At 39.2% G+C, this 25,419-nt stretch overlaps 1 protein-coding gene across 1 annotated transcript in view; it reads right to left on the reverse strand.

Annotated features, from left to right (window-relative positions):
- LOC138623208 (obg-like ATPase 1) overlaps positions 1 to 22,367 on the reverse strand; it is a 38,091-nt gene extending 15,724 nt beyond the window's left edge. The window contains exons 1-7 of the mRNA XM_069702587.1: positions 22,235 to 22,367; positions 22,035 to 22,126; positions 17,586 to 17,729; positions 16,275 to 16,402; positions 4,713 to 4,888; positions 981 to 1,061; positions 522 to 619 (exon numbers count right to left, since the gene is read on the reverse strand). Coding sequence (XP_069558688.1) covers positions 522 to 619; positions 981 to 1,061; positions 4,713 to 4,888; positions 16,275 to 16,402; positions 17,586 to 17,729; positions 22,035 to 22,126; positions 22,235 to 22,249 — 734 coding nt within the window. The 5' untranslated portion in view covers positions 22,250 to 22,367. The remainder of the gene's footprint in view (positions 1 to 521; positions 620 to 980; positions 1,062 to 4,712; positions 4,889 to 16,274; positions 16,403 to 17,585; positions 17,730 to 22,034; positions 22,127 to 22,234) is intronic.
- Positions 22,368 to 25,419: the final 3,052 nt, after the last annotated feature.

A 25,419-nucleotide genomic window follows, 5' to 3' on the forward strand; every position in this document is an offset into this window, starting at 1 on the left:
AAGCTAATTATTTGGAGCAAAACAATTTCGGTTAATATTTAAGTAGTCTGATCTTCGTGATTTATTGGCCGTCTCCAGATGATATTAATCACTTGTTTTGGCTTCGAATGTTCATAAGCTTGTTTTGTTGTCACTTAAAGCCCTCGCTCTCTTTGATATCATATGGAAATGAGAAATTATGATGGAAAATGGAGACCATATGCTCGTATGTGCTTAATGAAGTGCAGAGTCTGGAGGCTGCTTGGGGTTTGCAGAGCTCGATGTTGTGTTAGAGTTTACTTAGTGCCACCTCCAGGCAGATCCTCTTCCTAAGATACGACCGTTTGTGTCAGCAGGAGACCGCAGTCGGTCTCACATGCTGGCACATGAGCACGTAGCAGCACGCACACACATTTTTTTGGAGATGACAGCAGATTCAGACAAAGTTTGTAGAAATTAGTGTAACTCCTTACACAAGTCGAAGTTTCTTTAGTGATGCTGAGTGCAGAGAATCTGCTCCCGTCCTCCTTCGAGGGACTCACCATTTGTTCTTTCTCCTGATGTAGTCTTTCTCAGAGAGATTAACGAGGTAGATCATTGGTTTGGATGTCAAAAACAAGTATTTGTTCAGCACTTCAATCTGTGAAAAAAAACCCGACAAGGCAAGAACTGAGAATCCGCAACTTTCCAAAGTAGCCTTTGAGGACAACACAGACAGAGACAAGTGAGGCCAGATCAAATTGGGCTCTGGTGTAACTGTGGGGAGCGAATATGAAGCCTCTAAATCAAGATTAACATAGCCAGATGTCATTAGCTTGTACAAAAGTAATGTCAAAATATAACCAAACAAAAGACATTAACTTGTGATTTGCACAAAAGACATGTTGCTTTAAAAAAAAAAGGAAAAAAAGTAAGAAACAGCAGTTGTACTTTTAGGTCAGATGAAAGAATAAGAAAGATAAATCACAATAATAAATTTGACAGCAACGTCAAAGACTTACTTCCTTGTCGTTCCAATCGTGATAGTCGCGGACGTGTTTCTTTTCATCCAAGACCCAGCTCTTTATTTTGCACATAACTTCCTGTTTGGGGTTAAAATAGAATGAACAAGAAGCCATTAAAGGAGATGAAAAAGAATATAAACCCAGCAGGCTATGGGGTAATTATTTCCTAAATGCATGGCATCCTGATGCCAAAATGAACAATGGCTTTTGCTCGCATTCAAGCAGGAGTGGCCTGGCTTTGACAGGGATGGCATGCACAAGACCCCCTTCCCTCCTTTAAATCATGACAAAATGCCTTCTGGGGTGTCTCTCTTAGAGTCTCAGCTTTATACATCAATATTCCATCGGGACTGTTTAATGAAAAGGATGGAGAGAGGAGACAAAATTGGAAAGAGTGGGGAACTAATTGGAAGTTGGTTAGTAAGGTGTAAATTATTGGTTCCTCCTCGGGCACTTTGCAGAATGTAGTCATACTGAATAAGCACTAGTGAGGTATAGAGCTAATTATTCACTGTTTCTTCTGGAGAAAATATTGAGCATTTCCAGCTATGTATGCCACATTCATTACTGAGGTACTTGTGGGTTGAGACCACAGGCAAGACTGTGTCTTGACAGGATCTGGAAGCGGAAAAGGGTGGGAAAATGGGAGGGAGGTAGTTATAAAATTTGTAATAAAGAAATTGAGCCTATTATTGTTGATCCAGCCCCACAGAAATTAGCGGAACACATTCTTTTTGTTCCTGTCAACTTGACCTCCCCCTTCATATAAAAACTCCCCCACCCCCTGCAACACTCCCCCTACCTCCTTTTCCCTCCCCAAACCCTTGCAGCACTTCACAATCATACTCCCTTTTGAAAGAACTGAGGAAAAAATCCTGCCAGAGCCTCAATTACACAATGGCAGAAAAAGCTCCACACACTGACCCCCAGCCAGCTGCATTCACTCTCTGCACATCTCTCTCCACAGGAATTCTAAAGGCCTTTTAGTCAGGCAGCCAGAGTGCAGCCAGCGGGAGAGGGCGCAGGAAGAGCTGCATACACTCCGCCCGCGCCGGCCCAAGTCTTCACAGAGAGATTAATCATCTGTGAAATGGAAACAGCAAACGGCCAGTGACACAGGCTGAACCCGCTCCAGGTTTCCCTCATCAGCTCGCAGCCGCCGTGCAGCGCTCCTCTAACAGGCAGGTGTTAATAAAAGGCATATAGGTCCCACAGGGGTCAAACACATACGCTTGCCACCATGAAGCGCCGCTGGTGGGCCGGTTTCTTATTATTGTTTTGTGAGGATAGGGATTTGGAGGATTCATATGGACAAAAGCGATGAAACATTGTTCCTGTAAACACAGACCCAGCAAAATGGATTTCAATCTTTATAATGATGCATACATATGGACCCTATGCTGCTGCGTGCACATACATTTGGCTTAAACCAAACCAAAATATTAAGTGACTTTTTCATCTTGACAGCAAATTATACGTCTACAATAATTACAATAAATAAATTTCATTTATTTGATGATTTAATGATCTTCTGCTGTGAGCTCATGGTGAAGTGATGTGTGAAATTTCCAGCCAACAGCTTGACAGATTTTTTTTCCTTCAAATAAATGTTGCCTCCCTATCTGTCAGATAAAACTGCCCTTTTCTTCCGAACTAAAACCTTTTTTTGTTTATAGTGTCAATCATCCCACTTCTGGGGTTTGTTTTACGCCGACACCATGTTTCAGGTATATTGAAAAAAAATTTCATTTGAGTCACAAACCACAAACAATATTCTTTAAAAGCATGAGCAAGGTGTTACTCTATATGCATAATGATATACTTTTTATCCTACACAATAGTTCTTTTTCAGACTAATACACAACAGCATGGTGGTTCTCTGTCCCTTCCAGGAGTGGATGAGGACAAACAAAAAGAAAATTTACATTACTTCAGAGCTGAGTTGGATTTTTAATTGAACGAGTTTTGTCGCTCAGTTTTTTTGAGTGGTTTGTCATGACTGCTCCAAAATTTCAAAATAATTTTATTGACTTTTTTTTTTTTTTAAACAGAAAATACCTTCTTGTTTTATTCATATTTCACCTCCACTGACATAAAAATGTGAGAATTAATTTAAACAAATTTTTAGGACACAGTTTAATCCCAACTATTGTGTACACCAAATCAGCTCTGTGAATTGCACATTTACTAATGTGATAATAACAGAATTCTTATATAGAAAACTAAGTCATCCCTTTCGATTTAAATTCCATCAAAGAGATTGTTTAAATCTAGGCGGACGATGAAAGCAGAGTTTGCTCATGAAATGTCATGCCGCCTACAGACCTGTAGAGCTTGTAGACAACGGAGAGCAAAAAATAGAAATAAATTCTGTTTCAAAGGTCTCTCAAATTACTCACACAACAGGAAAATCTAAGGAAATAATCATCATCTAAATAGTTGCACACAATTTCCTTTTCATTTCACAGCATTTTGGTGTTACAAAGAAGGTGCAGGCACTGTGGTTTCTTCTAAACTGTCCATTTTAGACATAGTCTTGATGTTCTGCATATAGATGCTGACATAAACATGTGTATGTGTGCCCACACACAGCTGAGCGTGTCAAACGCCGGGCTCAGCCTGTGAGACAATCACACAATTCCTCCCATCTAAAAGCTTAGTGCAGCCTTTGATAAGCACCATTCTTTGCCATCTAAAGAGGTCTTCTATAGATTCTCACTTGCAGACGCGTGCACAACCTTTGACAAGTAATGTAGATCATTTTTATTCATTGCCTAAAATTGTTAGCAATTATGTGCGTAAGCGGCCACCTGCCTAGCCTGAATGGCTCCTGTCTGTGGGGCTACAGGGGTGTGGGGAAGTGCTGCTGGCTGGAAGGGGGGCGGGTGGAGGGGGTGAGGGGGGGTTTCGTCTGAGGGGAACCAACCAGTCACGGGGGCCTTCTGCAGCAGGTGAAATAGCCCCTCTCGTTAGTGTAATGAGTGGTCAGAGCCTCGGTGTGTTGGGGCCTGAAATTGGGCATGCTGCTCCAAGTGAAAGGGCCAGATCCCCCTTTTGCTTGCTGGCCCATCCTACCCTGTTCTGATGATGGAAGGGCATCATGTGACATTTGCAAGCAAATCATTGCTGAAGTTGTCCCCTCACCCTCATTACTGCAACAATATCACCGGCTGAATGTGTGAATCCACATACATTTTGATCTGACATCAAGGATGCTGATGATTTTTTTTTTTTTTTTTTCTCGTCTTACTTTGCATTTTGCCCTGCACCTCCGAGAACTGAGAATCCTCAGTCAAAGAATATTCTAAACATTTACGGTATTCATAGCAACGTATAGACATAATGTGTCACCCACTGTATGGCCTTACACAATTTCTCGAGCAGCTGTAGGTGTATAAGAATGAGCAAGAGCTGTGCTATGATTTGAGTATTACTTTAGATGAAAAGAGCTGTGTGGAAACACTTTCATTAGCCCAGTGCTGCGACCCAGGGTCAGCAGCTGAATAAGTAACTCTCTATTAATGATTTCTACAGCAGAAAACCCCTGACCCCTGATCACTTTCAATCTCAGAAAGGGAAAAAATGGGCCAGGGGGAGGGGTGAGACCTATTGGAGGGAGATTAAAAAAAACGTGCTTTTTTTTTTTCTCCTTGCCCATGTGTGTGGGAGGGTTATTATTTGTGCCTTGCTGTGAGGGAGAGCAAAGGGCCTGCTGGGACATTGACTCACATATTCTGGTTTGAGTTTCTTGTCACCGCCTCTAATGGCTGTCTTCTCCAGCTTGTCAATAATAGGGCCGATCATCTCCTCATCCTTCAGCCTCAGCTCCTCGTGGATGATCTCCATATCCCTCACTGGGTCCACTGTCCCCTCAACATGGATGATATCCTCATCCTCAAAAGCACCTGCGGTGACGGGACACAAACACACAGGGAGAGCATCAGTATAGAATTTCTTTTCCAGCAGCAACAACAATACTGCTTTATGTGAACACATATAATTCAAACATCAGAATCAGAGTAACAGAATCGATGACATTGACTTTTTGAGCTCAAATGTGAAACAGTGATTAGATTCAGCCCAGAAAAAAATCATTAGCTTTGCAGAGAATATGGGAAAAATAAACATCCACATGAAAAAGCACAGTGGGAGTCAAAGGAAAGTCATAACAAATACGATCAAATGTTCAGGAATACATTTAATCCTTCTTTTCAGTGTGCAAGTGTCAGAACTGTAAGAAACCAGCTTTGAGTGTCAAAGAAAGTTCCACTAAAATTAGCTTTAAGTGCAACAAAACAGGGTTGTCTGTCAATCTGCATGAAGTGGAGAGCATCTGGTCATGTATTTTCTACCTCTCTGTCTCATTAGCCATTAAGTTAAAAAAAAAAAAAAAATAGGACAGATGCACAAAACTAAGTATGGTTTAAGAGAAAATGTCAACATTCATAAATGAAAGAGGACAGCCTCCTCCTAATCATTTGCATCTTAGCTGTGGCTGAGCTGGTGATTAGGTAATGAGGCTCTGAAGCAGACCATTTAGCCACCGGGGGCTCTCAGGACTCCTGATTCTCCAGGAGAGCTCAGGGGTGGGAAAGGGAGAGGAGGCGGGGGGGGGTGGGGTGGGGTGGGGTGGGAGGGTTACATCTGTCACATGAGAGCGACGGTTTCAACATGAATAGTGGCAACTGTAGTGAATGTTATTCTTGTTTTTTGATTTACAAACCACGTGACTTGTGCACAGTGTATTTTTATTTATTTTTGTAAATAAAAAATAGATCAAAGCAGCTCAGCAATGGAGGGAGATAAAAGTACTCCATTTCAAGTGCAAGTCCTGAATAAATTTTTTTTAAAAAGACAAATTATTATATTATTTTTTTCCAGAAATAGGCTAAAACAAAAATTATGAGTGCAACTCCAGGTTGTGAATCAAATTACAAATCTTATATAGAACAATAAGTACTTAAAAATAATAAGTAGAATAAGTATGACGTGTATAAAATGCACAGTGTGAAATTGCACAAGAATCATATTATTGCAGATATAGGCTATGTTATGTTATTGTATTACTATCATTAAATTATTAGGATTGATGCAAACACTTTTTTAGAGCAAGAAGAAGCAAACTGAACTATTTTAGAAAAATGTACTTTGCATTGCAGCAACATGATACAAGATAAACACAAGTACCTCGACATTGTATGTATGGTATTCACCGAGTTGCACAGCGTCACTAAATCACCTTCGTGCTACTTTGATAAACAGTTCATAGTTGGATTTGGAGTACAGCTACACTCATTGTTGTAAATCAGTCAACAAAGATAACTCGTCAGGTTTCACACGATGACATAATGGGAATGCCATCTCAATCAACAAGGAAGTGGATGTCAGGTGAATGATGACTTGGCTTTAAGTACTGAAGCGTTGAGGGACGCTGTGTTTGGAATGTGCACGATGGAGCCACCGAAACTTACCAACGATCCATGTTCACATGTCGACACCTGAGTGACTGAAGAACTGCTGACAGGTGAGGCCCTGCGAGATAATATCTCAGCAAGTTCGAACAGTGACACGTGTAGAAAATATCGATGACGCATAGCTGCATGTGGACGTCACGATGGATAACAGCATACCTGAGATTCAGGTAAATCTTTGCTGCATCCAGGATGAATTCGAGGCTGCTGAAGGGAAGTTTGTTTCGTTGAGAGGCAAAATGTCCTCCAGACTCTCCACGAATCAGATCGCTATCCTGGTTACGTACTTGGTACGTATTCTTCAACCGGGGCGTCAGATATTCCCATTTCGTCGCAGCCTACCGGCGACTCGCAAAAGTTGCCGTTTGGGCCCCAAAACACCACGTGGATCGTTTTAGGAAAGGATCATTCTTAGCATTAAAATAAGTCATTTTACACAAGTAACATTACGTTTGACACATAAATGACTTTGCTTACGTTATGAAAGTAACTTACTTAGGAATCCACATTGACTTTTGCTTTCTCACGGACTTGAACAACATTCAACCAACCACAACCTCCTCCCATTGTGGACTTGTCACTCTCTCTACTCCGTCACATGACCTCCTTTCGTCAAAGGGAAACTTGTTCCTCTTTCTGACTCAGAAGGCTTTGACAAAGTGGTAGCATTTGATGTCAATGAAAACAGGCTGCTTTGCCATGAAATCAAGTCCAGACAATCAACTAGCAGGCTGACAGGCTACATGGTAAACATTGTACATGCTAAACATCAGCATGCTAAGCTTGTCACTCTGATGCTTCCATTTAGCTTCAGGCAACATCCTGCAGGAGAACAGCCTCTCAAAGAGCTGCTAGCTATCGACTCCTGATCTTGTTCACTAATAAGATCCAGTGCACCCGTGTTTTTTAAAAATATTTTATTGGATGCTAATTTGTCAGCTGAATTCATATAAACATATTACTGATCTTCCACTTGCACAGAATTATATCTTTTAAGGAGGGTTTTTCATTAAACTACACGACTTTGACGAGCTCGCTCAAAAACAAAGTGACAGGCGACTAAAAAACCCTGCACCTTATTACTCATGCAAGTCAACAGAAGCCGTAGACTTTTGTGCAAGCTGTCATCCTGTACGTTGTCCTCGTGGTGAAATGAACTTATTCAATTACTCTTTGCCTAATCAGGCTGTTTTGGTTCTTCTCCTCTTGCAGAGGTACTCCACAGTATAAACAGTTCACTTACGCCACACAGAAAGGGGCTAATCAGTGGAATTATTGTTTTGCTGCTCCAATTTACCAGCTCCCTGTTCAGCACTGATTGGAATGAAAATTTGCTATTATGTCTGCATGAACTCAGAAAATATAATGCAATGTAATCATTTTGTGAGCTGCAAGAATATACATACATTATAAACAATTATGATGTACAGTTTTGATCAACTGTGTTTCAAATGGAAAATCCACGAGTCTGTTGTTCTATTTAGTACATATTCATTAGAGCAAAGAGGTTTAAAACAGATTTACAAACCACTCATGGTTGGTCTGAATCATTGTAATGAAAGCATTAACAAATGACAACACGTCAGGTTTAAAACACCTGAAGAAAACAATCCTTTTGTGAAAAATGTCTAGAGTAATCAGCAGCTTTTAAACTACTGTTACATTTCTCAATAAAAAATAATATACCTCAAAATTTCAAACAGGCTTTCAAAGAGCGAGAGCAGCTGATCGCTCACTATTTAGTCATCAACTGACTCTTTTTTCTGACTATTATACGTTCTAAAGTGATTTACTTTAATTAATTTCGCCTAATTTAACATTCACATCTACTTTACCGCCTTCCTATTCAAGGCTTAGAGCTGGACAATAAATGCATGAAGTGAAAGAGAGGAGCGAAATCTGATGGGGCAGTCTCCACAATTAGTCCTTTAACAACCGGGTCGGGGCAGGGCTCCGTGAAGACGGCCCTTATGAAACTGCAGCACCAAACAAAGCACACACAACACAGTAAAAACACAAAAAACAGAAGGAAGAGGTTGGAAAGACCCACTTCCAGGAGTCAGGTCCGTCTCACTATTCAGTTTCTACTGCTTCATGTCAAATAGTATATGTTATTAAGAGACACTATTAACAGGTGCTTCCTTACTGACGGAACAAAAGGCTTAGTCTCTGGAGGGTGAGTGGTGTTCAATGGACTGATTAGGGATCAGGCTAAGCTCTGCAAAATTACAGCAGCACTGCAGGCAGGTGTAGCCAAAAACATAACTTGAAACTGACATTTACAAATGAGAGGTATCTGAAAGGTAAAACAAAAGAAGCACATGTTTTTTTTACATTAATGTTACCGTGCAAAATTTCACTGTAAAACGTTTTTCATGAAATCCGCTCTCAATTTTCAGTGAGCAGTAGTTTAACATCTAAAAACACAAAGCAAAGCCTGAGTTAGCTTGTCTCATTACTTTTCTGTCAGGTACACAGACAAAGCAGTTATCTGAGTCAAGTCAAGATCAATACTGACTGAGCTGCTTCCTCTGATGTTGCTACCTGGGAGGATATGTGGTCAACATAATTCAGTTAAATTACAGTATTCATTGACTTCTAACTTCCTGTGCATGTTTTCACATGCAGGATGGGTAAGAGCACATCTAAAGAACTTGCATTCCTCGCGCTGCTTTTAAAATGTTCATGCAAACTCAGTGCCGCAATTCTCCTGGTATTCAGAGCAGTAAAAGCTATTTTATGAGTCTCTCAGGAAAAGCACATTATGGATGTCTTCCCAGCATAAAAACACTGGCAATACACATAAGGGTATTTATGTTCATTCAGGAAATATCTTCTTGACATTCATTTTAGGGGATACATGAAATTGACAGCAATTTGTAGCACACTGCCTCTGTAACAGAGTTTGTGGAATAGTCAGCCTTGTTTCTCTGCATATGTCAATTATGCCAAATACATTGGCTGCTAAAAAGCACTTTCGCACCAGAAAATAGTGGGTTGGAGCCCTTCAGATACACTCATGTTTTCTACATGATCCCATCTTTCAAAACAGATCACACTGAAATCACAATGCTCGATAGTATGAATATCAGTACCTCACAATGTGTCCCCAATCCCTATGTTATCTACTGACAGCTGAAATGTCTCATCAAACTGAGTTTTAAAGGTGCATCTTTGCATGTTTGATATCACCGAGTGAAAAAAAGAAAAGGTGATAGTCGTTCAGACAAGCCTGATCCGTGTGCAGCTGAAAACTGAATGTGGTGGGGAGTCTGTGGTTTTCCTGAACCGAAGACGTACAGAAAACAACGACATTAATTCCCTTATCATTAGCTTAACCTCTGTCATTCCATTTATTTTGTTGAACCGCTGAGCACGAGAGTGCCTTGATTGAAAGCAACTGTCATATGCAGACCACTGTTGTCCCACATCATTCAGAGAACAAACCTTTTTAGATCCCTAACTACTATAGTGCTGCTGATTGCACAGACACCAGCAATTTCCTAACCAGCCGCCACCTGAACAATGATGTGTTCAGCTTTCAGGCCCTCCAGCCTTTCAAAGGTGAATCATTTCACCGTTTGGAACGAGATCTCCATAGCAACTCCCTTTTGAAGGGTTTAGAATCACCATCCAATAATTCTATGATCATCGGGCCTTGCCATTCCCAGTGGCTCTTTTCACGGCGGACAAGCAAGGGGGGCATGAGGAGGAAGCCGGAAAATTCTCCAGTCTATTTCAGGCAATTCATCTTGCAGGCCCATTAGAATTCAAAATATTGCGACCTTCAATCACCGAACATGTTATCTGGAGCTGTGGCGATCTCCAGTCAAGATGGGTAGGCATTTTTCTCTAATCATCCACGATGAGTGGAGGCTGACAAAAACTCTTCATTCTCGCTGAAGCAAAATGCTCATTTAAATGCTGTGACAGCAGCTCAACACAGCCCGAAAACACACAAAAGGAGAATGATCCCACCACAGCTAAATGATACAGATTTTACGAGGGGAGTATTGGTTAAAACAACAACTAACGTTAACAAAGAACCACCTACAGCACAAGACCCATTTATGATGAAATACTACGACTTTTACTCAAGTATAAAAACAGAGGCCGGTGCTCGGACCCCGCTGAGACCGTCATACAACACAGTGTATTTTTGTTTGAATATGGTGATGGAAGTGGGTCACTTGCTGCCTGTAAACCAGTTCACCTGGCTGCAATGTAATCTGACACTGAAACACAGTATCTGTAAGAATATACATACATAATAAAAAAAACCATAATAACACATACCTGCATACCTGCCCATCTGACCTCATGTATATCATTTTCCTGCTGTTTTCCCCCACAATCCTGTTCTGTTTCCACTGCTCTAATCTAATAAAAGCTAAATGCCCCCCCAAAAATTATCTAACTTTTTGCATTTTTGATTATAAAGCAAGTCTAAGTGCAACACTGAGTGCGTGTGTCAAACTACTGAGTCCACAGAGAAATGCAAACCGCCTGTATTCAGCAACAGCGCTGTTCGGACAAGTCGTATGGACTCTCGCAAGTTTGTGATGTCACATACTTATGCTCATGTCATATGAAAACACTGGACAGCTACAGAGCCACAAGACTGAAGAAAATCTGCGGTTGGCCTGGGCATGCGTCATTCAGAAAAGTGTCGGCCAATCACAGGAGCGGTTCATTGATGTCAGTACGCCTTAAAGACACAGACACAAAACAATCTGTTCTTGGTTGAGTTCCAGAGAAAAACTTAAGACAAGAGATGCGAAACGATATTTAAACCCACAAACGATATTTAAAACCACAAAAATATCTCATTTTTATAAAAACAAAAAAAACAAACAGCAAATAAAACACAGTAAGTGTTAAATACGAAACCTTTAAACTGCACTGTCTTGACAGGATGGAAAACTAGACCTACCACCGTCTATACCACTTTATTAAAGAAGGCCTTTCAGCAACAATAAAATCAGTTTTTTTTTCATTTAACATCGACTGTTTAATCAATGCAGCAACAGATTCTGCTACTAAGTTGTTGACAAATTCACACACCGCACGCTGGTGTTTTGGACGTTTGTCAAGTTTGAGAATTTGAGCTGGCGAATGATAAGGCTGAAATCCTGGAGCGCAGCCATTACTGGCGTCAGTGGGAAGGCAGGTCGGCCATAAATCATCGCTGTCTGAATAGTCAATCCAGTTTGTTTGTAACGCCTGTAGCTAAACAATCAGTTTGATTTTTTTCACTGTAAGCGATTAGCTGAGTGTGGGATGACGCCTGAATGATGCAATAAACAAACACAAATACAATGTCCTACCAACTCACTTAAGTATTCAGTCTTCATCATCAGATTCACATGTGCATCAAGTAATGGTGATTCACGTGGAGGTCACTGAGGACACTGAGTCTCTTTAAATGAACATTTTTTTGCGGTGCGTGAATAGAAACAATTTCTGGAGAGGAACAACTGTTGTCATTTTGTTGTTGTGAGATACCTTTCTTACCTTTAGGTAAGTCTTTTAAGCATTCACATTACTGACTAACTTAAATTGGACCACGATTGCTTTCCAAACATTTTGTGACGTCACAAATCCTGCTCGTAGGACCTTTAATATCCGATTTTCAGTGAGCTCAAAGACACTTTTCCCTTTAGCATTTGAATGTGAAATCAGCCTTTTAGTTTTAAACTCTTCACATATATCATTCTATGTATTCAAGCGCAAACATTTAACTGTAGGAGCAATAAGAAAAACATTTTTTTTTTAGTGGAGATCGACTTTAAATTAGGATATTTTTAGGTTTAGTACCCACAAGAAAAAAACAAAAAACAAATCAAAACAGTTAACAGTCTTGTTCTTGACAATAGATCAGAAAATACTGAAAAATTGCAACTGCCGGCAGCTCAAAGTGATGTCCTTCTTTGATTTGTCTAATCCCAAACCTTTATTAATCCAAAACCAAAGGTGTTCAGTTCAGAGTGAAATATTGTAAAAGAAGGAGATACAAGCAGCTCCTCAAATCTTTGGCCCTTTTGCTTGAAAAGTGCCAAAAACAATTAACTAATTATCAAATGATTGCCATTGCTGACTAATTAATATGAATAACAGCATAAAACATGATTTATAAATTAATAGACTACAGCCCTTCAAATGCTCTATAGCTAAGATTGCACATAATTGATCAAGTTTAAAAGTCTGAAAGTTTAATCTGCACCTTCAGGCAGGATAACAAGGTAGAACCTAAACAGGAATTCAGGTGAATAAATATCACATTTAGAGAAAAGTCTGCGCCAAAAATAACAGGTACTTTCCAGTCGGCTAACCGCAACCACAGAAAGTCCCTCAAGATTTAATGTGCTACACCACGGTATCTTAAGGCTAGATTCTTACTGAGTGTCATGCAACCGTACATAACTCTTCATTAGAAGTGAAGCAGAGGTTTCCTACAGTGATGGAGGCTGGGCACTGCGTGAGCATTCAAACATCTAATTGCTAGAAACCAAACATCTGGGAATAAGGCCAGGTGAGCTGGCAGAGTTGCTAAAAGGGAACAGAAGAGTAGATGAAGTAGAACATGTCTGTGTCTTGTCTCAGACAGTGACGATCCAACCGCTTCCCAGTCGCTGCAGAAGCACTGGGAACATTTAGCCTGCAAACAGTTTTGTTATGAAGCCAGGAAACACCATGCATTCAACAGAATCAGCTTTCAGGATGTCATCATGTACTTAGTATAGTTTTTGGAGGGTATTGTTGAAAGCAAATCCTCTGTTTACACAGGCTTTTCAAAATCATTAGGGGATAAAAATATTCCTAATGTGCAGCCCGGAGGAAAATCCAGTGTGACTAACCCTGGAAAAACTTGTGGTCATAACCTTATTTAAAAAAAAAAATGAGTGACCATAAAATAATCTCAGACAGGATTGGCAGAAACGTGGGCTGATATCTAAAAGTCAACAAGACTTAATTTCACTAGATTTGAGTCAATTGGTCTTGTCCTCAGTTTGGACTCACAATCACACCACTAAACTGGGCTGTTTCATGTTACTGATGAAACTGCCTCTGCACTATCTGTATAAACTCCTCTAATTCCCAGACAAAAAAAACATACCACTCCTCAGTCCGACACAAAAAGAGTGTGATCACCACAACCATATAATCAAGCTATATAAAAGCAGTGGCTTCAGCATTGCAGTCTGCCTTAACACCAGATAGATATAATTATGAAACAAAAGCAGCTATGTTTAATGGTTAACTTGTGAAACAAACCACACTGTTTCTAAGGACTTCACAGCAGTGGAAACAATGGCATGCCAAAACAGATAGTTGCAGACACTCACACACAAGAAGCTTTCGATTTCTATTTCCGATTGTTGTGAATGTTTGTCTTCTTTGTGTGAGGAGAAACAAAAGAGTTGGTTTTGGGTGAGGATCTGGCGTATACATCTGGGCCTAATAAAAAAGAACCGTGGGTCTTTTTCACCGTGTATATGGTAGGGTATATAAAAAGGTATACTCCCATGAGTTATACTAAGATATAGGTCTATATCATGAATGTTAAATTTCCCAAAAATGAAAATAAACTGTTCATCTGTTAAAAGTAAAATACAGAAAATCCTTTAAATCAAACTTTTCTTACTATCAAAATGAAATCATGAATTGATACGACTGACAAGTATTTTCTGTGCAGCCAAAGTTTGAAATAGTTTATTTATCTATGTGACCTCAATTTGTTCTTCCATGTTAGGGATGTTTTACTTTGGACCACAACAGGTTGGTCGTGGGTCGGACGCTGCCTAGATTTGGTGCCATGAGGAAATTAATTTGTCAATGTATAAATGTCATTTAACGGCGTTGCCACAGCTGTGCAGCGGCGAGTGGAACACATGAAAGGTCGTCCTGGTCTATCAGTCGATGGGGTATCGCGGGTGTCTGCTCTTTCTCTGGCTCTAGCTCGGTCTCTTTCAGCACACCTCTTTTGTATTTTCTCTTTTGAAACACTCCGGCTCATAAAACTACGGCTCTTTGGATCCATTGCATCTGATAGTTTCTTCTTGTGAGTTACATATTGTCTATTAATGCTTGTTGTATTGATTGGACTCGGCATTGTAAACATCTCTTAAGTCTAAAGTTGTGGTAACTAACAAAGCAGCACAAACACAGTGTGCATCTGAGCATGTGCAATTACCTCTGCCTTACAGAAACTACTCTCAGACACTGTGAAGGTGGTACTATTCGTAGGTGGAGGGATTTTTATATAAACTATAGTGCACATATTTTGCATAATGTCGTAACGTGTCACCCAGTGAAACGGTGTGGCTCCATGATGTGTTTTCATGGTTTTTTTGACAACAAAAGTGCTCGAATTCAGAGTGGAATAAGCTAAATTAGGCACTAGATACAGACCATACTTGTTGGTATTGAATTCATCGTTGTTGTTTTTTCATTTTATGAGATTCGGTGACAAATAAATAAAATATACAGAATCACAAAAGTGATCCTTTAAAAAGAACAAAGGAGCTTTCCACTGACTGAGAGCCAGACAGGGCACCTAAGTTATAAAGTATAAAAAGACAGACTAGCACATGGTTGGTTTTGATCTTTTCATGGGATCTGTTGACAATAAAATAGCATCAACCATATTCTTTTAATTTTATTCCAGAAAAATTTAACTGACAACTGTTTATCTCAGCTGACATGTCTTGTCCTCTCTGTAAATCATTACTAAGCCTTACAGTGGGTGGTCTTCCAGATCCACTTATCACAAACTACAGAGTCATCATGCAGAAAGGCTATTTGAAAATTGCACTGAAACAGAAGTAATATGTTTGTCAGTGATACACAGAGTCAACTTAGGAACAATACAGCAAAATGGCCTTAATCTTAACTCTTTCTATCCGTCCGCTCTATGCCTGCCACCACTGAATCTAATCAGAGCTCTTTTCACACAGTGGGAAAGTCAATAACAGCATACAATCAGCAAACAAATTCAGCTATTTTTAAAAGGGCCTCTCCATTAATTTCAGTTGCGGTAATTTGAATTATTCTGGCATGTAATACTTTAATTGTCTAAGACAAAGACCATGTCAGACACATGGGAGAACCTGCGGTAGTGGAAGAGGGATATGAAGGTTTTCTCATTGAGAGACAGAATGGGAACAATTTGCAGAGAAAATTACATTTGCACAAAGTAAAAGAAGGCTGTATTAAGAATCATACCAAATAAACAACATTACTGTAGAAATATTAGAAATAATGGAAGTGATTAGAATAGGTGCAGCATGTAAAAAAAGAAAAGGTAAAGTAAAATTTAAAAAAATGATATCTTTGTTCTCAGTATGTTTATTAATAACTTACTTACCTCTTGTATCCAAACTAAATCAAAAGTGCCTTTAGGACTCATATTACAATAATATGTGCGATGCTCCCTCTCAGCAGTATTTGTGATGTTTCCAATCCTCACAATATGCTACTGATTGAGTGAAGTCTAAACCAGGCACAGACCCTTTCAATCCCCACTCCTGTGATTCTCATTCAGGGAGCCTCCTCGTAGGAATGTGTGGTTTGGTCTGATTTCATTAATTCTGACTGTTTTGTTGATCTTGGCACCGGCCACACAAGATGCCCTGCTAGCAGAGCTTCAGTGAAACTATGGCTTCTGCTTTCAAAGGTCTGGTACTGCAGACCAAAAGTTGTGAATGGAATCATTTTAGCTAAAGTATAGAATATGATATACTGCACATGTGTTTCATCACATGATTTGTTGATGGTATGAAATCCTGTGAAGGAAAGAAGCCCTCAACCTGTGACTCACGTGTCATGTGGAAGATGCCATCACAGGCGCTGATGTGGGACAGGAAGGCATTTCCCAGGCCTTGGCCAGCATGAGCACCTTTCACCAGGCCAGCAATGTCAACAACATTCAGGAATGCTGGAACTTTGCTGAAAAACCAAGAAGCAAAAGGGAAAAGTTCCTAAATCTAGTATGAAATAGAAACCGCTTTACTGTATGCTGCAATCCAGCACAACTCCATGTGTGTTCACTCAGTTTAAAACAGGTGCAGATTAAACTCAAGGGGGAGTTTATAGTTTGAGATATTGTCTTATCTTGTAATAAGCCATTATAATAACAGTAAGATAACTGACTTAAGACCAGGCTTTTGTTGGTCAGTCACTGTTAGCTGCCTTAAGGTACTGACCACACCTCATTTTAAGGTTGTTCTGATGAGCACGCATGTATTTGCTATTCAAACAATGTTGGTGCTGGACGGGAATATTATGACTGCGTCATCCTCAAACAAGCAAAAACACTCGTGTTGCACTTAGCAATGTTTTGGTGTTCAACTAGTCCTCCAAGTTTCACAACTTCCCTTCCCTGTCTGTGGCACTCAGCCCCAAGACATTAATATTTACTAATACGACGCAAATGTGTCATTTAATTATTTTGAAAAAGGTTCTGCAATGCCTATAATGATCATTTTTTAACAAATATTATTTAAACAGGAGTAAATACTAGATTTATTAAAAGACTTCTTTCATTTCTGCATTAATACATATTTGGTAATATGCAATTTAAAGCAGCAGGATTTCTCACTGATACCGGGAGACTAAAAACCTTATTGGATAACAATACTTGGTAACATTAACTCACTATTTTTTTACAGTAGGAAATACGTAGAATATCGGCAGTTTTATCTGGAGAGAGGCAGTAAGGGTAGACAGCCACTATAGGTACAGAAGAGCTGCACTGCATTTTTTTCCGCACGTGTTTTTTATTTGTATGGTTACTGATGTAATTACTATCAAATAGAAGTGTTTTGAATGTGTTTGATTTATAGTATACAAGTGTAGATTATACCCAGTATAGCACAACAAATCAGAATTCAACCTGCTTGAACAGCCTCCTCTATATAAATGTATATTATAACCAGGTGTTGGAGGCTGAGATGCTTCAGCTTTTTCTTTGAAAGAAGCTGACTGGAGCAGCAATCTAACATCACACAGAACCCATCACACAGCTACATGTCAACAACACTGTCATAGGTTTTCTCATACCTATTGCAAGAGGACGTCAGAGACTACAGATCTGAAGTGTGAATAATACGCGAACGATGAGACCCCATACCTGGCAGGTTTGTGGAATTGGCAGAGGAAATCATAGCGTTCATCTGGAATGGGCACTCTGCTTTCATTTGGGTCAATGGTGCAGAAGGGGAAATTTTCAGCTGAAGCCTGATTCTTTGTCAGCACGTTGAAAAAGGTTGACTTCCTGAAAATAAAAACAGCAGTGAGGTCAAGACATCTAAAAGTGCTGGTGTGTAGAGCCCGATGGGCCGACAGCATGATCCTCAAACACTTCAGTAAATTATGCAAGATTGGCTTTTTTCTTTTTTTTTTTTTTCATGCACAACAAAACAGGTCATTGTAGTGGACTGAATATTTGAGCTCTTGAATCAAAAATACTCTGTAAAATACTCAGCCGATTACAAGGTTAGATAATCCCATAATAGATCAATTGTACATTGGATCGAGGGGCAATTTACATTTTTGATAGCTGTTGAACAGGATCAGCAAAACGTTGCCTCATGTTGTGATCACAGAGAGATTTATTTTCTATGCCAAAAGCAGCTCAAGTGTACTTCAAAATCTACAGACAATGATAAGTGTCTAGGAGTAATAACGGCATGGCAGTTAACTATAATCCAGGACTTTCCATCTTTATCCCCTTCCTCACTGCTTCACATTGAAATTATTGTTTGCTAAATCCTATAGGCATGAAATTGCTTGAGACTGGTAAAGTGTATGTATTCATTTGTTATATGAAGCCAGATTGATTCTGTGACACACTTGAAGGCTGTCCATGGGTCACCTTGAGGGGAAAAAAGCAATCCACAGTAACATTACAATCACACTCAGGTGGAACATTTGAATCAATAGTATAAAGAATTTCACAGCAAATTTCTTAATTATTGCGGTGCATATCTATTCCAAACAGTAATAATAAAAGTGTGTAGACAAGCCGTTTTTCATTGGTGGGTGGTGGGAACTTTTAGAGAAGAAGTAGTTATGAAATTGGATTTTAAATAAAGGGTGGCAAGGCCCAGCATCAACCTAAACATTTGCCATGAGTTTACTTTGGCCTATAATACATTAGAAATATCAAATACACAAATATTTATACAGCAATACTTCAGACTTTGGGCTATATACAGTATATATGACATACAGTAAATATTAATCTTATAGGAAAGTATGTAAACAGTGTACATGTATGCGTAGCCTGTAGGCTTGTCACATGACCAAAGGTGCATATTAACAGCATCTGCTGATGAAGACGGTGAGAGAAATCTCCATAAAGGGCCAGTAAGTGGATCAAGTGAATCTAGAATTAAGATTATTGATTTCACAAATAAATCCAGGTGGTCGTTGTTTAGTCAAAAGTTCCAAAGATGCTTTAAGTTAGTGTTGAACTATAATTCGGTATCAAACATTGTAATTTTATTCTGACGAAAAATGCTATGACCTTTTGACTCTGTCTTCATGAAAATACTTAAGAGCTAATAATCAGTCCTCCAACTGTGTAAGTTTTATGTTCCGACCCTCAAATACGACCTAAAGGAGTGTTTCCTAAATAAATGTCCTCAGTTAGGTTAAAGTACAAAAAGGTGTGGTTAGAGATAAGTAAGATAATGGTTTTGGTTAAAATGCCGTCATGTTCTGCGTAAAGTTATTTCTTTCCAAAAGTTGTGCCAGCCCAATCACCATGGCAACAACAGATGTGATTTTTAAAAACGATCCTGGCTCATGATTGGAAGCAAGAAACAACTTTCAGTCTCTTTTACCCAGGTCTGCTGTTGTATCGAACCGTCTACCCTCCCTGTCTCCTCCTGAGAAGAAAACTCTCATCATACTGACGTCATCTGAACTGCGTCACTTCTCCAGGACATCAGATTGTTTGTTTTTTTTACGACTAGAAGTTGCTCATAACTGAAAAACAATAATAGGCTGCTTGAACAAAAGAATCATGGAGTGCTTTTTTGGAAGATTAAAGTCTCAGTTCATCTTTCTGATGGTGTTGGTGAATAGACGATATATTGTAAGTCTTTCAGTGCAAGTTAAGGATCCCTTTGATTGGTGTATAATTCTCCAGCGAAGCTTGGTTTGACTTTCATTATTGACTAATTCATCCAATCCAATTTATGGATCAGAGAGTCCATTAAAGTCAGTCTCTCCAATATACTGTTTGATCCATATGTCTGCATATAACCTGCATTGTTTCTTCGGCAAGAAAACAAACGTATTCACATTTGTGATACTACCCTTAATGGATTATTGGTAAATTAGTCAATTCAAAAGTGTCCAACTTTAAACCAAAATAAGGGAGTTAAAGGAAGATAAATTAAGAGATGAATACAAAGTTAATCATGAAGAAGACAACTGTATATTGAATGCACACAGGTGCAGTGATTTTGCATATCCCAACACATGTCCATACATGTATTAATGTCTTCAGGGGTCAGAGGGCAGAGTTGGCTGACTATTACAGGCAACCTGAAAAATAACAATGATAGTAAATATAGTGGAAGCGAGCATGTAGTTTTGCAGTATGTCAAATATCGTTTCCAATGATCAACGTTTGTGTTTATCACAGCCCAGATCTGAAATGCAGAATTTCAGACTAGTTTACCAGCCTGAATGAGGGAGTGAGTTGACTTTGTCTTCCTGCTTGAATGCCTCTAATAATCTTAATCATCTGGGTTATCCTCAAGAAACTGCTTAATTCATGATGAGACTGTTAGATTGTGTGCTTGAGCACACATCTATCCTCTCTGTATGCAAGAACAGTTGAAAAAAAATTGCTCACGTAAGAAAAACATACAAATCTAATAGGAAATTACAAGATATCGGAGGTAGATTTTCAAACATTGGCTTCTTAATCTGTTTTATGAGGAAAATGGAGCTGAGGCACCGGGCAGAAGGCAGTTACCGCAATGTGTATCTCTGTGTCTTTATAAAGGGTTAAACTGTCAAAAACATTTTTTTCCCGAGCTAATGGCATTCAATATTGAGACAATGTGCTGGTTCTCTAAGTGTAGGAATAGCCAAGAGTTTGGCTGAATTACACTCTCAAGTTTCCCATGCGCAAAGAATGGTCAGTTACACCCAACTAACAGCTGGCTGGCATCTGAGCATGGTTCATCCACGTAGAAACCATAGGAGGGTCGACAAGTTCTACTTTGACACAAATGTGGCCTGGCAGGCCACAACCTCAGTGAGTTCGACTTCTTATACCAGGAAGAAATTGTGGTTTCTCTGCAGTAAGAAATGAAAACACTGGCCACTAGAGAGCTGGATCTTTGTGCACTAATCTTCAAAACCTGGCAAAACAGCTACAAATACACACCAAATGTGAACAAAGGTCTATAGAAAACTTGACGTTTCCTCCAAAATCAATAACTAGAATATAATGAATGACTGTTTGTTTAAAAGAAGAAAAAAACTCAGCCTGTCTACAATTTAAATGAAACTGTAACAACGATTTAATTTGCAAATTATAACCGGATTACATTTTGAAATGAGGGACCTTCCTGTCCTTTCAAAACCTGAAGATTTTAGGTCTCACAAAACTTTCTAGACTGCTTGAAAACAAACGACTCAAAGCTGCAAAGAGATGAGGACCTGTCAGCTGAATTGAAGATGACCTCCCTGTAACTCCAAGGTGGGCTAGAAGGAAGCCATGGAGGGTCTGCCCTGTGATTACACTGTGACACTGATGCTGCTGAAGGTCTTGGTAGATGCTGACAAAATGGATTTGTCTGAGCAGGTCTGACATGCTAACAGTGTGTCAGCCTCTTAACTCACAAATTGCCCGAGGTATGAATGTGTTAGTGTATGTGTTGTTTCCCAGTGATTTACCCACAAAGCTGTCTGGGATGCACCCTGACCTTTGACCGCGGCGTACTATGATGAGTGATAAGTGGGCATTCAAAACAAATGGGCAAGAGTTTGTTAATGCTTTTCATTCTTTCAACATTATTTTCTACAACTGTGGTAGATAGTGGAAAGAATATATTCATTTGTGGTTGCTGTCGTAGAGTTTTATTCAAACGTAGATGGATGATGATAGAATTTCATCAGCAAGGTGTCACAGAATTTAACTTTTGTTTTCTCTAATTTATAGCCACTGCTGTAAGAATAAAACCTCACATTCCCAGATTCAGGGACGTAGGATACAGAATAAATGCTTTACTTTAAACATTTCATTAAAACCAAGGGTTTTATGAGCTCTTTGATGCCGTAGGTTTATTGACACACATAGCATTTAACGGCTGTTACATTCTTTAGAAAAGTAGTAATGTTTGAAGCTTTGTGTTGAAGGATGGGTAGCTCACAGTTTTTAAATAGAGAAAGTTGAGAGGCGTGCAAGGAAATACATGGGTTAAAAACACTGATGGGATTTGATCCCTGGCTGGTGAGAGCACACAAATATAGTTTAGGAGTAGACAGAACACCTACTGGTAGAGAGTAAGAGTCCTAAGTATCTAAACTATACAAATAAAAACACTTTACTCACCCAACGTTGGGCAGGCCGACAATTCCTATTTTCAGTGAGGTGCCAAACCTTCCAATCAGTGGTGGTGGCTTCGGTCCATTATCTCCTTTGCCCTAATAAAGACAATGTGTAAATGTCTGCAGTCAGAAAGAGCACTTGGCATTACATAATCTGCAGTGCATGCTCCTTTTTGAAAGGATCCACTCCTTAACAAAACACACCTTCTTTGGAGCCATGTCTCACACCTAAGTTTTCACTGACTTCCACAACAGCTCACCACCTCAAAAAACACATTCATTGACAGAAAATGAGCGAAGTTCTCCAGACCAGCCAGTCGACCGCACTTCAACTATCTCGCTCCCTGCGCTCAAAATAGAACATGCAGCCTCTGGAAAGGAAAGTTGACACTGCAAGCTGGCAAACTGACCTGCACCTCCAAATTTAGCTGTCGATAATATCAATGCGGGTTGATGAGCTCCTATAAGATCAACCTTATGTAATACTGTTGAGAAGTGAATATTTAACGTGGGGTTAATCTTTATCAGAAGCTTGAATGTATTGTCTGCTTTCAATTAACATTTAAATCATCAAGCTTCACTGTCGTCTCATTGAAGAAATTCACAGCCTTAATACTGACAAATACGAGCAGTTTTACAACGTCCCTTTGTTTTACATCTTATTGATTTCCTGCAGCAATAAATCCCTGTTGTCAGTCAGTTTAGTTCACTGTGTACTTCACTGTATGTTGATTATATTTCTCACTGAGGTCTTCATTCAGCTGTCACCAAAATAAGAGTGACCTGCCAACCTTAATGTGCAAGAAACAAAACAAACTCACGGGAAATGGCAGATTGAATAATAGAAACAGTTCTTTAACATTAAAGTAACATTTAGACAATGGTACAGAATAAATATTACAACTCAGAAATATCTGTAAGAAAAGGAGGATACACCAAGTTAAAGCATCTTGACAAAATCTACATACTTGTGCTCATTTCTTTGTATTTAATGATCTTCTTCTGTAATATAAGTGGAATCATCAGATAAGAAAAAAAAAAGTACAGCTTCAGCACCACAGAAATAAACATCCCTTCGCTCATAGTTTACTTCAACCCCTTTGAGAGAAACAGGTGTAGCCACATGAGCACACAAAATTACAACAATTAGTTAAACATCCTCAAATAAACTTCGCTCTGCAGAAATACAAATTAAAGCACACAGGGGCACAGCCAAAAACCATCGCCCAATCCAAGCAGCCTGTCTAGTTTAACATGCAGAAAATGAGGCTCTAATAATCTGGATTTGAGGCAAGTGAGGCCGGCTTTGTAGAAAGAATTTAAATGAATAGGTCTGAATTAATCATTTATCTTTTGTTGATGGATGCACCCCCACTTAGACTCATCACAATAGATGCAGAGCGTTTTGTTCGACCAAATAAATCATTCCCATTGTTTAAGGTACATTGATCAATCTAATGGCTTGTAAATGGCTCCTAATTGCCACAGATAAGTGCTCACGAATGGAGTCCAGAATTACAGATTCAACCCAGAATTTTCACTTGAATGACAAGGCAAGATCATGTTCTGCCCTCTCCTCCCAACGAAACATGCTCTGAAAAATCACTAATACTGTTATTATTCTAGGTTGCATATACAAATATATTTATTTACCTTTATTACTAAATACAAATATATGTATCCAACATTTATCAGTGCATAAAGATCCTGTGAATCCTGTGCATATTTCTTTGTTAGGACTAAGGGTCATTTCTCCCATCTGAACGGTTACACTTATTAAAATATAAACAAATATTCGTGTACACAACAATATGAGCACCTGAACAAACCGACCAACAATTGTAATATTATGTATTCCAAAAAAAAAATTGTGACATCGTGTTTTTGTGCAATAATAATATGAAATGAATTGAAGGGTGAAGCTATTTCCCGATTTGTTATATAGAAATTATAGTGAAAAGAAAAGCTCACATTTCATTTAAAGCTCCAATTAATTCAACATCTTTAACAACAATCAGCTCTGCTTATGTAGAACAGACATTTAATACTGTTAACAGCACTCTGCCAAATTGTCATGATTGCAAAAATGATTCCATTTTCTTGGCAGCGCTGAGTATTTGATGAGACTGATTTTTATTCACCCTTCCAAAGGTGGGGTTTTAAAGCACAAAAAAAAGGAGTATTTGAACAAATTGCACCTGTGTTTACTGGCAGCATTCATACTCTATAATAGAGCATTATTTTCTCGTTTTGAATACTGTAATGCACATTTTTCGGTCAAGCCTTTCACGGAAAATTGCTTTAACTTTTAAAGGGATGATGAATCACAGCAGAGCAGGTCAATTTTACATTATGCCATTATCCCTGAGCGTTTTAACAAGCTATGGAATATGCGGGCTTATTGAATTGAGATATTCAAAGATAAAAAAAAAAAAAAAAAAATACAAACGATCTCGAAACATCCTCTTGATTGTCCTCAATTTAATTAAATGTGTGATTAGGCTGGCGTTCAAATTTATTTTCTCAGCTACAATACAGACATCGTGCCTCCTGTTAAATCAGTTTAAAGGAGATGACTGGCGGCCTAACAGTTGGTATCCCTTGGATGCTGAAACTTTTTCTGTCTATAAAATACTTGTCTTTTAAAACAGCTCTTCTACACGCGCTGATAAAGCGAGCTGTCATTTTTAATTAACCCCTCACCTGCACTCCCCCACCAAGAATGCAGGGGGGACGCGTGCGGCACGGCGCGCACCAACACGCACCAACACAGATGCTCGCAGATTTTGGCTGGAATTTTTTTTTTTTTTTAAACGGAGTTTATTTGATCAATTACGAGTCATAATCTGTTTCCCCCCACATATTCAGGAACACGTCGTTTCATGGAGCCAACTCATAAATAATCTCACTGCGGTTAGAGCGGTGAGGTTTGTGCTGTCAGGCCTGTTGTTGGACTCCTGTGCTAAACTTAACCATTTCTGATTTTCCAATATAAACACAATGACTTTAAGAGGTGGGATTAGAGCACACAACACCAGCTGTTTCCCTCTGTGCGTTAACTGTGCCATGCCTAACACACAGCAACATGCACTGGCTGCAGACTGTTCTGATAAAGTCATCTCCAAGTTATCGCTCACATTGATACTCGGCTTAAATCAACTGTTTGTCAATGACGTGTTGCGCATGATCTGAATATTGAAAATCAAAAGGGAAACCTGGAGCTTCACCTTGAGGAGGGTCGCCACAATACACAAACAAATATTGAAAAGCTTACCTCTCGGAGAACTGACGTGTGAACTCAATTCTGCAATGAAAGGAGACATAGAGCCTTCGTGTGAGAATACATAAAAATAACTGTATGCATTAAAAAAAAGAAATACCAAATCGTG

The sequence above is a fragment of the Brachyistius frenatus genome, unplaced genomic scaffold, assembly GCF_029030835.1.
Source record: "Brachyistius frenatus isolate BFR_SWC_R1_liver_20210118 unplaced genomic scaffold, ASM2903083v1 Contig_42, whole genome shotgun sequence".
In the NCBI taxonomy this organism is placed as follows: Eukaryota; Metazoa; Chordata; class Actinopteri; family Embiotocidae; genus Brachyistius; species Brachyistius frenatus.